The 15,394-nt window shown below is 34.8% G+C and overlaps 1 protein-coding gene across 2 annotated transcripts in view; it reads right to left on the reverse strand.

Moving 5' to 3' along the window:
• Nucleotides 1-6,822: 6,822 nt before the first annotated feature.
• Nucleotides 6,823-15,394, reverse strand: part of LOC125668767 (glutathione hydrolase-like YwrD proenzyme) — a 31,400-nt gene continuing 22,828 nt past the window's right edge. For both annotated transcript variants that reach the window (XM_048903177.2, XM_048903178.2), the window contains exons 9-11: nucleotides 13,931-14,039; nucleotides 9,963-10,107; nucleotides 6,823-7,879 (exon numbers count right to left, since the gene is read on the reverse strand). In XM_048903177.2, coding sequence (XP_048759134.2) covers nucleotides 7,633-7,879; nucleotides 9,963-10,107; nucleotides 13,931-14,039 — 501 coding nt within the window. In that variant the 3' untranslated portion in view covers nucleotides 6,823-7,632. The remainder of the gene's footprint in view (nucleotides 7,880-9,962; nucleotides 10,108-13,930; nucleotides 14,040-15,394) is intronic.

Below are 15,394 nucleotides of genomic sequence, written 5' to 3' on the forward strand. Positions count from 1 at the left end.
CCATATTATAATACGTCCCGTCTTTGATTGATCACTGTTCGTTATTTTCATCTTTCATAAAGACATTAATTTATTACTAGATTTATTTTACTCCCGTGGGGATCTGGGTTAGGTCCTCTGTACCCCTTACTTTTCTTTAGAGGCAACTAAATGGGATGGTCCTTCGGGTGAGAGCGCAAAAACCGAGGCCCCGTGTTACAGCAGGTGTGGTAAATTAAAGATCCTTCGCTGCTAAATGACCGTAAGCGCCTACATTTTGCAGCATTTCACTGAATGGTGACATCTCCATATGAGTGAGATTCTCATTTTCGAACGGAACGTTAAACACTATACAACCAACCAACAAAAAGAATTGTGAATGTCTACATAATTGTATCACCACAGTCTGATAGGACTGTCCTTAACATGCATCAGTACAATAAATCTGACCAACTATTGACCAATTCTGGTCTGTGCGTATTGAAGGAAATAAGATTAAACTTAACCAGAGGAAACAATAGGACATACTTCATTCTACGTTTAATATTCATCCAAAATAGTAAAAATTCAAATTAGTCTAATGGTAAAAGTGTATGGTTTCATTTTCTCTTCAAACTAAAATATTTATGAACACTTTTGACACTGCTTTTATTCGCTATATTACAACAGCGAATTCTAGCGTGCGAGAAACTGCAATGGAGTGTTCGCTAGTTTTACGTCCCGTCGAGAATTTTCACTCATTTTGAGATGTCACAAGTTGTAGATGAAGTACCACAAATAAACCTATGATAAGCATCCAGGGCCGTAACAATGGGGTTCTTTAACGTGCTGGGGAACATTAAGTGGCACGAAATGAAATACATATACATGTATACAGCATTCGTGATGCTCATCTGTTAGTCAAAACATTTGACAACAGTTTTCAGCACGGACTCCCTTGGATTGAAATTCCAATTTCTAAATTGGTTGATTGATCGATTGATTTTTTACGCCGTTTTGGCAATATTTCAGCCATTTTACGGCGGTTAACTAACTGAATTATGTTTGATTGTGAGTGTTTGAGTTTCCCTCAGTGAGCCTACTCTATTTCTAAATTGGTTGTCAATCCACTTCTAATAGTTTTATTCTTATTGTATTAATGAATTAAAATGTTAAACATTTGGTAAAACGTATTCAACACAAAAGTCTAGAAGAGATTACCAAGGGAAACATGATTATGCGAGTTCAATTTTGATAAAACAATGAGCGGGTAATAGGCAAAATATTTATGCAAGATCAACTTTTCAAAATCTAATTCAACCACGCAGGACATTGATTGAAAAGATCGTTAAGCTTATCGAAACGCACGAGTGAGAACATTTTCAGCACGAACGCCATAGAAAACATTGGATTGAAATTCCAATATCTAAGTTGATTTTCAATCCACTTATACAGTAAGTAATTTATTTCCAATTTTGGTCCCAGAGAGCATACAAAGTTCCCATAGATAAATCATAAAAGAGTGATTATCCAAAAGATAGATGAAGAGTAAAATCTACAAGTTCATGATAAATCAACTTTTCTTAGTAATGAACAGCTATATATGTAATTGGCAAATTTTTCAATAATATTGTTACATTCGTTGCTCATAAGCCAGATAAATTTTTGTCTATTACACAGGTTTATAAAATTCTTGCACAAAATGTTCATGGACTCTATGAATGGTTTTCTTAAGTGTTGGTATGCTATGCAGTCAAATACAAAATGGAATTCATCTTCTACACAATCAGACTTGCAGAGAGTACATTTTCTCTCATTTACATGTGTTTGTGTGTAACGTCCAGTTTCAATAGCCAAAGAATGAGAACTGATTCTGAAATTTGTGAATCATTGCAAAACATGAGGATTACGAATTACTGAAAAATATTTTTCTCTACAGAATCTTGTTTTGAATAGTGCATAGGTTTGTAATTTACCAAATTGTTTGTCTGCATTGTCTGAGAGTGTATTACACCACTGATATTTAAATCTTTCATATAACTTATTAGTAACAATTGAAACAATATTTTTATCATGTATAGGGCATTGTATATCCAACGTATTCAAAATATAATGAATGCTACTGATCCAGCTGCTTTTGTTATTATCATATAATACATTGTTTTCAAGTACAGCATTTCTTAAAAAGGAATTTACTTTGGAATTTTAAATTTTTTGCAAATATTTAAAACAGCTTTTATGACATCAATATACATTGGGAATCGACCAAGTTCACCAAGAATAGCTTGATTTGAGGCTTTTTTTATGTACACCACAAATATATTTCAAAAATTTAATGTGCATTTTTTCACAGTACATTTTGTTAAAGTTTTCCACACAATAATTGGGGCGTTTTACAGAATTTATTGTTCCCCAGATTTCACACCCATAACGCAGCACAGGGTTTACAATATGATCATATAAGTGTATCAGGGTATGTATTTTAGGTTTAATATTTCCAAAACATTTGACTAATTTAAAATATGCTTTTAAGGCTCTTTTGTGGAGATCAAACTGACAATTTGTGAATGAGCCTGATGAGGAAAAAACAATTCCTAGATACATGTATTTACATGATGACACTTGTTCAATAATTTGATTTTTATAGAAAAAAATTTCAGCTGATTTTTTACTTTTGCAAAATATAATAATTTTGTCTTCTCGAGATTGACAGACGGGCAATATTTTTCACAATAACTTTCAAGCTTATTTATACACTGCTGAAGTCCTCGTTCAGATTTAGAAATTAATACTAAATCATCAGCATACAATAGACAATTTAGGGAAATGTCACCTAATTTAACCGGATCATCAATGTCATTAAATAAAGATGGTAGACCATTGATTATTATTTTAAAGAGATTTGGGCTTAAGTTATTTCCTTGTCTAACACCCACTTTAGATTCAAATGATGTAGTACGTTTTGAAGTTTTACTGACATTGAGTATGCCGTATACATATTCTTAATGACCTTATAAAAAGGCCCCATTATGTCTAGCTGGTGCAACCTGTGTAAGAAGGCAGAGTGTAAAACAGTGTCAAAGGCTTTAGAAAAATCAATCAAGCAAACATACAGTTTGGATTTATTATTTGTATATTTTTGAATTAGGGTTCTAAGTACAAACATGTGGTCACTAGTTCTGGCTTTTGGTTGAGAGCCAATTTGAACCTTATTAATAATATTGTTGGAGTCCAAATAATTTTGTAACCTGGTATTCAGTATATTAAATACTTTGGATAAACAAGAAGTTATTGTTATTCCTCTATAATTTGAGGGGTCATATGGACTATCATTCTTATGAATTGGTTTAATAAAGCCTGTTTTCCATTCCTCTGGGTATTTGCCAGAGTACAAGATAATGTTAAATAATTTTAGCATATATGGTAAAATATAATGTACACTGGTTTTTAACATTTCATTTTTAATGCCATCCGATCCAGCTGTTTTATTTTTAAGATGTTTTATTGCATTAATGACTTCCTTTTCTTTAATTGTATAGTCTAAAGAATAAATGTTTTATAAAATTTCTCCGACTTAGCAAGGAGATCTTCAAAGTATTTATTCCGAGTACTAAATTTGCTATCAATACTGAGTAGTGTAGAAAAATGATTTACCCACTGTTCACTAGAAATCGTAATGGACTGGTCATTTGTTTGCTGTTCTGCTTTCAAATCTATCAAAAGTTTCCAGTATGCATTTGGGTCATTTTCATATAGGGAATCTAACTTGTTTATGTGTAGATTGTTGTTCTAAAGTTCCTATATTTTTATTTGCAACATCGATTATATAGCTTACGGAATCTGAAGAAGGACCCTCTTATAATTGGGTCACTTGAAAAGTTTGAATACATTTTGCTTTTCCTTATTAGTTCTGAGCGCATATGGGCAAGATCCTTGTCATACCATTCTATGAATAGGGGGTTTATTACGTTTAGTTTTCTTACTTGATTTAATCTTTAGTGAGCACTTACAGGTACTATATAATATATTATTAAAGTTTCCCAATAGTTCATCAGTATCTATTGTTGAACCCATAGAACTACATACATTTTTTGCACATTCATCAAATCGTAATATTTTGTTTTTAACCTCTGAGCTATCAAATGCTTTTAAAAAAGCCATTTCAGAGCTTTTGTTCCATACATATGAAAACGGTATATTAGTGCAATGGTCTAAATTGGGAGCAACAATTTCTTCAAATGAACAATATGAATTGTAATTTTTGCATGATCAGAAAGAACTGGTATGTGATCACATAGAAGTATAACACATTATTGGCAAAGGAATTTGAAACTAAACAGTAATCAACAACACTATTTCCATTGTATTGGAAAGAGCTAAACTTTTCCGATAGATCACCAAATGTTCCGCCATTCAAACTTTGAAGAAACACACAAATCTATAGGGTCTTTTCCCCTCTCATTACATACATCATCATGACTGAATCTTGGGGGTAAATCGTAACCCACATCATCACTAGCTATAGGTACATAATAGTCAAAATTTACATTTTCTGTTTCATTGGCTGTTCTTGCATTCAAATCACCACATATTATTAAGTTTCCTAACTTGCCATATTTCATAACATCTGAATTTAACATGCTCATGACATCTAGGTTATGTCTAACTACATACGAGGAATTGGAAGCTGGTATATATACATAACAAACATAGACATCTTTGTTAAAACCAAAGTAAGTTTTACAGAGTTTTAGCCATTGAATTTCACTACTAGAGTTTTTCAAAATTGTGACCCCTTTTTTAACATCCTTGTTGATCAATGAAATCATTCCTCCAGAAGTAGGAAAACCATTTTCAGTTTTACGAGATATTCTAATTGATTCATAATTTTACAATAAATATCAAGGTCATCATGTTTGGCTTCTTGCAAGCCTAATATGTCATAATTAGAGATCTCCTCCAAAAAAGGTTCTGTCTGTTGATTTATCAAACAAGGAAATTTTTAAGGGGGTGAATGTTCCAACTTCCGAGTTTCAAGTGTTTTCTCACATTTCTGACAGTCATATCATCCGATAGAGTTCATCCCTCAGATTGTTTGCCAGGATGAGAGTTCCTCTCTTTGTTAGGTGTTTTTTTTATCATACAGGATGCCCCTTTGTGCATAGCCTCTGTAAAATAGGTTGCTGTTGTCACAAAGTTTAACACACGGATCACTTCGGAACGCGTTTTGTAGGGTGACATTTAGAGTATTTACTTTTAGGTTGAGATCTAGATCTTTCCTTGGGAGGCCAAGTGATATTAGAATTTTTTGTAGGGTGACATTAACTTTTAGGTTGAGATCTAGATCTTTCCTTGGGAGGCCAAGTGATATTAGAATTTTCGAGTTAGGGAACTTTGACTTCGTACAGGTTACAAGGTTCTGCAATTGTTTGGTCAAGACATCCTTGTCGTTGTTTTTCACGTCGTTGCAGAGAAGATGGTACATTACAACTTTGGGATCAAAATCTGTTTCCGGCTTCTTTTCCTATATGTATTTCAGGGCCTCCTCAACTGTAAATTTAAATGTTTCAGGCTACTTTTGCTGTATGTATTTCAGGGCCTTCTCAACTGTAAATTTGATCCAGCAACGAATCTGAAATTCACATACTTCACATTTGAGGTTCCAATAAGGAGAACTTGTTTTCTTCTTAAGTTCCGTTTAGGATTCATCGCTTCTCATCTGTTCATTTTATTCTGTTGAACAGTTTGTTGTGTAGGGCACCTCTTACGTAAAACTTAAACGGTACCAATTACGTGTATCATCATCACTGATATTATTCTGTGCTGGGTAGTACCTCTTAGCTTGGGTGTTTTGTGTTGGCCCTTGGATCTACAATGTACCAATCATCATGATTCTTTTGATGGCTAGATGTAGCTGGTATTAGGTTTCTTTCATCTTGGAGCTTATAAATCTCTATGGTCAAGTTTTTATTTCGTTTCTCCAGCTCTGTGATTTGGGAGTTCTTAGATTCCCCCATCTCTTCTACATAGTTTGCTTTGAGTAATGGCGGCCCCCATGTCTAGCCCGTGTTGTCGCCTTTGCCATGATATTTTGTCTAAAAAACAAAGACGGTCGATTTTCGGATAACGTTTAGGGGTTTATGATCAACTTTTAGAGATAATCAATCATGTACCTCACCCAAATGAAGATATAGGACGGTATGTGCTGGAATAAACTGAACAAACTCAGCAAAATTGAGTACAATATCAAAACGAAAATAGAAACGCTGAAATCTGAATGAATAATTTTGATACGTGATTTACGCCTTAAACACAAAGATGACATAGGCGTCCAGCAAGTATGCAAACATAAATTGAAAAAAAACCCCTAATTTATTGTTTTCATCAGTCTATTCCATTTTGTAAACATACACATGTAACAGAAATTAAAATGCGTTATCCCATTGATTCGAGTTTGTTTTCGTCATGAACGATAACTCGCTCGATCCGTTAGATGGCAGTTCAGTCGCAACTAAATCCGCCAAGGGGGAGATGAGAGTAAGCGAATCGGAGACTTGGCTTGCGAAGATGCGTTACCTAGACAAGAGTTATCACTCATACAGACAATGGATTGAAAGTTCCTACATATGGTTGAAATTACTAATAATGGATTACAATGTGCATATGCCTCTTAACAGCACCCGACTAGCAACAAGAAAATCATCCACAAGCCATTGGTTGTCACTAAACATATACCTCAACAGAGTTCACATGACACCCTCGAAATGCCAAACAGAATATATCCCGAGTTATTATAATAATCAATTAGTAATACTTTGTTTCCATGGAAATACATGGCAGAGAGAATACATTGAACACGGGAAGTTTGATTTATAAATTTCACTTTATTAAAAACAAAGAATCACAAGAAAATCATATATTCATCTTTGGTGCCAGCCTGAGATCAGAGTATATTGGACAATGAACAAAACATGTTTAGGCTGTCTTTAAGTAATGGCAACCCTAACTCTAAAGCATTTTGATATCCCAGGAATGTTTTATTTTTATTACAATGACAATTTTCTGAGGAGATCTAATCCAATATACACTAATATTGCGACAAAAATCAGTTCATCACGTATTTCCAACACATACGAATGATGACGTGTGGACATTTTCCCCGTAAAAATACACCAGGAATGTCACCAGCAAAAACATCAGAACAATATTACGTCAAGCTACATGTATGATGAAGTTAACTTGATATAAATAAAAGTTGTCTACATTGTTTTTAGGAGGAATACATGTACTTTTGAATACGAAACTAAAACATTTTCGCTTTCCAGGATTCATGTAAAAAAAAATGTAGGAGAAAGATAATACCGGACTAAACACCTTTAGTGGAAGAGAGACCACAGATCCACATGTACTTTTACCACATAGAGATAGTCATGCCGTTGCCTTGGAGAAAATGATGGCGCCATTAAATTCACATATTGATAGCAATTTTATAAATTATCTATACATTTAATGTTTTCCATTATTGCATTTTATTGTAAATAAATCATACACTTTTATTCTATCAATTAAGAATGTCATGTGAAGATTTAATATACATGTATATCATAATATCTTAATCATTAAAAGATTTCTTCTGGTTATCTATTCAATACATATTCGGAAGTACGAATAACATCAGGTGCAGTAACCAATAGCAACTCCATCAGCACGGGGATCAGAGCCCGCCCAGAGAGTGGGCGTGACTTCCTTTCCCGCCAGTTTGCCCCTGAACACTGGCCCTCGGGTGATTATCTGTCCTCTACCAAAGTAACTTCGATTTTCCCCAGTCAATGGACCCTCCACAGTGTGACCAAGGCTTTTTAGGTTTTTAACAATATCTAAGGAGATCCCTTCCTCAACTGTCATTATTGAACTGTCGAATCTGTCAAAACGAATTGCATATCATTGAGAAAATTCTTCATTATTACATTTGATCGTTTAGCAATGTATTCGGTGATTAAAATGAGGAATTTATGACAGAGAGGAAACTTTAGAAACATGCAGCTAAGGCCTACAATATAAATTGTTTTCTTTCCGCTAACCCCGATCGGTCCCTTTTAAAATATAGTGATATTTCGCCCATACGAAATAAACTTTTTTAATGAATGAAACAACCTGAATGCTTTTATAATACAACTGCTTATATACACGAAATTTACTATCTTCTACTTGTTGACACATTCCTAACTTTTATGTCCGTCAGATGGGACGTTAAAGGGTGCATCGTGTCAAGAACCACAACCCCTTGGTACGCTAAATATCGTTTCTCTATTTTTGAAAAAAGAGTACACCCACTGGACGCCATCAGGGAAACTCCAAAACTCTTCAATACCGAACATACTACATTTATGCAACCCCGGGGATCGTGAAATTTACAAGTTTGGTAGCGGTCTTCCTGCTCAACATCGCTATGCATTTACTTTTTCTAACACATGTGCAGTTGTAGAGAAGAATATTTCTAAAAATTGGTCAATTTTTGGCAGTGTTTGTCCCATCCCTAAGGCCCGAAGAGTGCAGGAGTCCTGAAATTTACAATTTATGTCCCCTTTGTCCAAAACATGCTTCATATCAAAATTTGAAAAGAATTGGAATGGTAGTTATGAAGAAGTTAAAAATATCTAATGTTCACACATTTAATAACTGACCATTTTGACCCCACCCCGATACTAAAATCCCTACCCCTGGGATCATTAAATTTACAAATTTGGTAAAGGACTACCTGCCCTTTCTAAATATCCATTTACAGTCAATTTAGTATCTGTAGCACTAAAGAAGGTGCAATTTAAGTGTTTTACACAAAAACACTGTATACTAAGTTTGGCCCCACCCTGGGGTCTGAACCCCTACTCCGGGGATCATGAAATTTACAATTGTGGTAGAGGCCTACTTGCTCTACATCACAATGAATTTAGTTTTTCTTGCATATTTGCAGTTGTAGAGAAAAGATCTTTGTACATTGGTCAGTTTTTGCCCCACCCCTAAGGCCCTAGGGGTGCAGGAGTTCTGAAATTTACAGTTTATGTCCCTCTTGTCCTAAAGATACCACATGCCAAATTTGAAAAGAATTGGGATATTAGTTATCAAGATATTTAAAAAGTTCAATTGTTAACGCACGACAACCAATTGTAATAGGTCACCTGAGTTTCATTCCCTAGAAGCCTATATCCTAATTTTGACTTGAACAACTATCAACCTTATAGTAGAGATGTTTATAATCCTCAACCTTATAGTAGAGATGTTTATAATCCTAAGAATATTTCGATCTACAGTTCAGCAGTCGACGTGCTAACCTACTGAGCTACTCAGCTAGGCGAGAATTTTTGTAATGAATAGACAAATATTGCTTATACATGTATTTATATTTAAAAGGAAGTCGGCCATTATGATGATGTAGAGTGCCTCCTTAACTCCAGATTATTTGAATATCTTTAATGTGTAAATGAAACTACCGGTAACAGCACGGAGGTTAGACTAAGGTCCAAAAGAATCATTGTTTAGACGGAGATCAAGAAAGAAGCTTTTAAAAGATCTTTTATACAACATCTGCTGCGCTATTCCAGAATGAATTAACTGGATTCTTACAGAAATCCTCTAACACACGACAGCTCTTCGCAACTATTTTAATTTTATTTTGTAACTCTTATGTTAAATTGGATATGCTGTCAAATATATTCATACTAATATTCTGTGTTGTTGATGCATTTTTGTTTTGTATCTTAGATTTTATGACACTTCTGTCTTAATTTTCGATGAATATATGAGCAATGTGCCATCCATAATTATGGTAAACACAGGGCCACATAGTAAGCTAGTGTATAATATTTGCGATATTCGGTACAAAAAGGTTATCATTATCATTATGGTAATTATCTAATCTATGCATCAGAAACATCTAATTAATGATACAACTGTACTGGTGAGCCAGTATGCCTGGTTCCTATTTACTATCTCCTTTTCATAATTACCCATAAGGTCCTCCCACACACACTCTGGGAGCATCCAGAGCTCTCTGTGGATCCATTCCAAACTCCACCATGTTCATTAATGTCTGCACCTGCCCCTGCGGCTGCATAAAGCCTCCCATTACACCGAAGCTCACCAGAAGGTCATCTTAAAAAGGATCAAGAAATACACTGTATAGAGGGAGGAGTTTGTTAATATTCCGTTTACAACGGAATTTAGGTGAACATTTGCAACCAGGTTTCGGAAAAACGTCTCATCGACATAAAATATATAATTCCTACAGGTACAATGATAAATGAAAGAGTAATTCCACCCCAGTTATGACTGACACAGTATACCAACAAGGATCGCGGTAGCTCAGTGGTAGAGCGTTCGCTTCGTAACCGGGATATCGTGAGTTTGAGCCCCGCTCGTGCCATGGTCAAGTCAAACCTAAGACGTTAACATAGGTAGTGATTGCTCCTTCGCCAAACGCTCGGCATTTAGAAGTGAGAATCACGAGTCTTTCGGATGTGACCTAAAATACGGGGGTCCCGTGTCGCAGAAGGCGTTGGCATGATAAAGAACCCTCACTGCTACAGCCCTGAGTGCTAAGCAAAGGTCTTTACCTACAGCTGGTGACGTCTCAATATGAGTGAAAATTTGTCGACGGGACATAAAAAACCAAACAATCAACAAGGGTCACAATACATCATGAGCCACCTTAATTATACAGACACAGAGGGAGCGTTTCATTTAGCAATACCACTATACACTCGATGTTCGTAAATTACATTCATTGGATTTGGTTGTGCTTCCTTGTTTACGCCTTTTTCAAAATCAAGATTTAGTGATTAACATGTAAAACTGATTCAGAATATTGATAAATACATGTAAGCCTATATCTTTTTATTCTTAGGTAGAATTTTTCACTGTCAAAATATTCAATAATTAAATCAAACCCACAAATCATGCCACTGATTTTCATAAATGGTCAAATGTTATAGGGTTTACCCTCGATATTTAATTAATGCCAATTACATTTTTGTACATCCTTTTCTGCTATTCCTAAGTATGCATTTAGATTTTATATAGTATCAGCAAACTTGCATATAAATACTATATACTAAGTTTGGCTCCACCCTGGAGTCAGAACCCTTACCCGGGGATCTTCAAATTTACAATTTTGTTAAAGGACTACCTGCTCCTTCTAAATATTCATTTAGTTTCAATCTAGTATCAATAGCACCAAAGAAGATGTTATTTAAATGTTTTACACATATACACTAAATAGTAAGTTTAAATTGGCCGTCTGGCCCCACCCCATGTTCAGAACCCCTACCCCAGGGATAATGAAATTTACAATTTTGGTAGAGGTCTTCCTGATCTACATCACTAAATATGCAGAAGATTTTTGAAAATTGGTCAAGTTTTGGCAGTTTTGCTCCACCCCTAAGGCCCAATAGGTGCAGGAGTCCTGAAATTTACAACATATGTCCCAATGATGTTTCATACCAAATTTGAAAAGAATTGGAATGGTAGTTATCAAGATGGAGTTAAAAGTGTTCAATTGTTAACGCACGACAGCTGACGGACATTAACCGACTGCAATAGTTCTTCAAAATGTGTAGGCATTTTATTTAGATATATAGAATTTCCCATGTCAATTTGTTGTTAGTGTCTTGCAAATTGTTTATTTCATCAAAGAGAATGTGAATGGTCTGTATATCACTTATCTAACTCGCTTCAGAAATGAGTTTGAGCCTGTAAGTTCTGATTTTCTCTGAGCTACAAGGTGCTGACAGACAGACAGATACACTGTGCCATTCCTTAATATCACATGTCAAGGAAAATGTGTTCTTAACTAAACAATATGAGTAGACAATTGTATATAATTTAAAAACAGCCATAATTAGTTTATGATATTTAATGCAATCCAGGGGATGTCTGAAACTTCCCTCATCACTTATCTAACTCGCTTCAGAAATGAGTTTCAGACATCCCCCGGATTGCATTGAATATCATAAACTAATTATGGCTGTTTTTAAATTATATACAATTGTCTACGACATATTGGTTTAGTAAAAAACACATTTTCCTTGACATGTGATATTAAGGAATGGCACAGTGTATCTGTCTGTCTGTCAGCACCTTGTAGCTCAGAGAAAATCAGAACTTACTGGCTGCATGAGGTTAGGATGATCATCAAACTTGTGTTCCCCATGGTGTTGGTGCTAGGTATATTTTGAAAAGTAATAATTTTGCTTCTCAAGTTCTACTTTATCAGAGTGAAATCTTAATCTTCAATTTCATGTTTGATAAAGCCACCAGAGATATCAATACTCTCATATACTAGAGAAAGTGTTGGAAGAACACGATCAAAGCCATCTTTTGCTCAAAGAATGGTTTATTTGTTAATTAGTCCTTTGATTACGAACTTAAATGATACCCTATTTATTACTGAATATTATGGACAGGCGTAGTATGGAGCACAAACAATCCCCATTATGTTATGTATTAATTATTTTGCTCATTAACACTTTTTAATATCGTGTACATGAATATGAAAAATATTTTCTTGTTTTGCATTGGTCTCTATTAGCAAATTTAGCAATGTCATGGCTCTCAGTACACCTACACACTCTACAAGGAAACAATATATAATGCCAGCAAGTTTGAAATAACAGCATTATAGCCCTAAATTTATATGCCATAAACTCATTTTGACACTGTGTGCTTGCAAGAAGAGAGAAGAAGCAAACTGCAACACAAAAAATTCTGTCACAAAAAAACCCACAAAACATCACGAGAAACAAGAGGCCATGGGCCTTGGTATGTGCCTAAAAGGTAGCACAAGCCTCAAGGGCTACGAAATCTATAATCTATCATAAGCTTTTAAATTCTAATATTCAGCAGCAGTATATAACAAGATATGTTCTTAAACACAAGTGCCTCAGAAAGTGCCCATACTAATGAAAGACTTTACATAATATATGTTATATCAACACTATATGACTATTTTGGACCTGCCCTAGAGTCAGAACCCTGGGGTGGTGAAATTCACAATTTCAGTACAGTCTGTACTCTGTAACTTCCTTCCTGCTTTTCCTAAATATGTATTTAGTTTTTATACAGTTTCTGCAAAATTAAAAGAGGAATTAAGTGTTTCCATTGACGCCAATAATCACTATGATAATTTTGGTTTAATTCACTATGACTGGAACCAAAACCCTAACCCTAAAGTCAACAAATTTACAATTTTGGTAATGGACTACCTGCTCTTTATAAATTATCCATTTATAGTTTCAATTTAGCACCAGCAGCATTAAAGAAGATCTTATTTTAAAAATGTTTTACACATGAACACTATAAATACCAAGTTTGACCCCACCCTGGAGTCAGAACCTCCACCACGAGGATCATGAAATTTAAAATCTTAATGAAGGCCTTCCTGCTCTACATGTTTTTCTTAGTATGTGTGGTTGTAGAAAAGAAGATTTTTGAAAATTAGTCAATTTTTAGCAGTATTGAATAACCCATCCCAAAGGACCTGTGGGTGCAGGAGTTCTAGTTTACAATTCATGTTCCCTTTGTCTTAAAGATGCTTCATATCAACTTTGAAAAGAATTGGAAAGGTAGTTATTATGAAGTTAAAAATGTTTAATTGCAGATAACACACAAGTAATGAGAAACGACAACAGATGCTGACCAATAGCAATAATTCACCTGAGTAACTCAGGTGACCTAAAAATCCAGCCTTATAAATACAACACCATTAAGGATAATCTAGATATCATATGTTAGTTGTAGCTGAAAAGACATTAATTAACCACAAAATGGATGGAATCAATCATGTGGTATCAGTGGAAATAATAACATTAAAGTTCTTTGACAGACTTTACTGAAAATACCTGTTCAAGTTACAATACATGTCATGTGAAATGGATGTTGTAACTACGCATGTTTAAGTTAGATTCCAAACAATACTTACTGCTCTCAGCATCCGTAACCATCCCCGGGATAATGGTGTGGTACGGTCGTTTGTTCGGAGCCACAACGTTAGGATGTTTAGGATCCAGAGAAAATCCACTACCTCTATTCTATAAAACATTAAATGGCCACATGAATATGCACTACAGGATTATTGGTTGAACAAAACTGCTTAACTTTTATGCCTGCATGAAATGAAAGATGTTCAAATCATTTATAATTCCTTGATTGTTATCTGGAAAATTATCAACTTTTATATATAAAAAAAAAAATAAAAAAAAGACCTTGTATACATACATGTAAATGGCCATATTGTTCAACTGTGAAAGGTGAAGATAACAAACAGTGATCATTCTCATAACTCATATAAGCAATACAAAATAGAGAGTTGGGCATATGCATGTATGGACCAGGCCCTGGACACACCAGAGGTTGGATCAGGTGCCTAGGAGGAGTAAGCATCCCATGTCGACCGGTCACATCCACAGTGAGCCCTATATCTTGATCAGGTAAACGGAGTTATCCGTAGTAAAATCAGTGTGCCAAGAACTGTGTAGCTGTGTTGCTATTGAAAACTATGAAAACTAATGTAGCAAGTAAACACACCTGTTAGCTGATTAACAATTCACTAAAGGAATGACATCATTTCATAACTTTTTAAAGTATCACTCAACCAAAGAGGTTAATTTTTTTTCAACTTTTTTTCTTCTTATCTTTATGATTTTTGATCCAGAAAATTTGAAGACTGGAATCAAAAAGCAAATTAACCACTTCATGTTATAATCTCTAATTCTTAATTGGCAGTGGTGTTCAACGATGTTTAATTTATTAAAGAAATAAATTTTATTTTATTTTTTTAAAATACATGAGCTAGGGCATGAATTACAATGCTTTACAAAAGCACACTTCATAAATCCCACAATAAAACTGCTTGCTTTAATAACAACGATGGGACTAAATAACACAATGGGCGAGTATCCACCTAGAGTATGCCAAATGTAAAAAAGAGGTTTTTATATTCATATGTTTGTTGTTTTACATCCAATTTAAGATTTTTCACTCATACATAGTGATGCCACAAGCTAGATCTATATGTGAACTTGTGAAGTACATAGCAACACCACAAGCCAGGCCTAAATGTGAAGTACATAGTGATGTCACAAGCCAGGCCTATATGTGAAATACATAGCAACACCACAAGCCAGGCCTAAATGTGAAGTACATAGTGATGTCACAAGCCAGGCCTATATGTGAAGTACATAGCAACACCACAAGCCAGGACTAAATGTGAAGTACATAGCAACACCACAAGCTAGGCCTAAATATGAAGTACATAGCAACACCACAAGCAAGGCCTATATGAAGTATATAGCAATGCCACAAGCAAGGCCTATATGTGAAATACATAGCAACACCACAAGCCAGGCCTATATGTGAAATACATAGCAACACCACAAGCCAGGCC

Source organism: Ostrea edulis, chromosome 4, assembly GCF_947568905.1.
Source record: "Ostrea edulis chromosome 4, xbOstEdul1.1, whole genome shotgun sequence".
Lineage (NCBI taxonomy): Eukaryota > Metazoa > Mollusca > Bivalvia > Ostreida > Ostreidae > Ostrea > Ostrea edulis.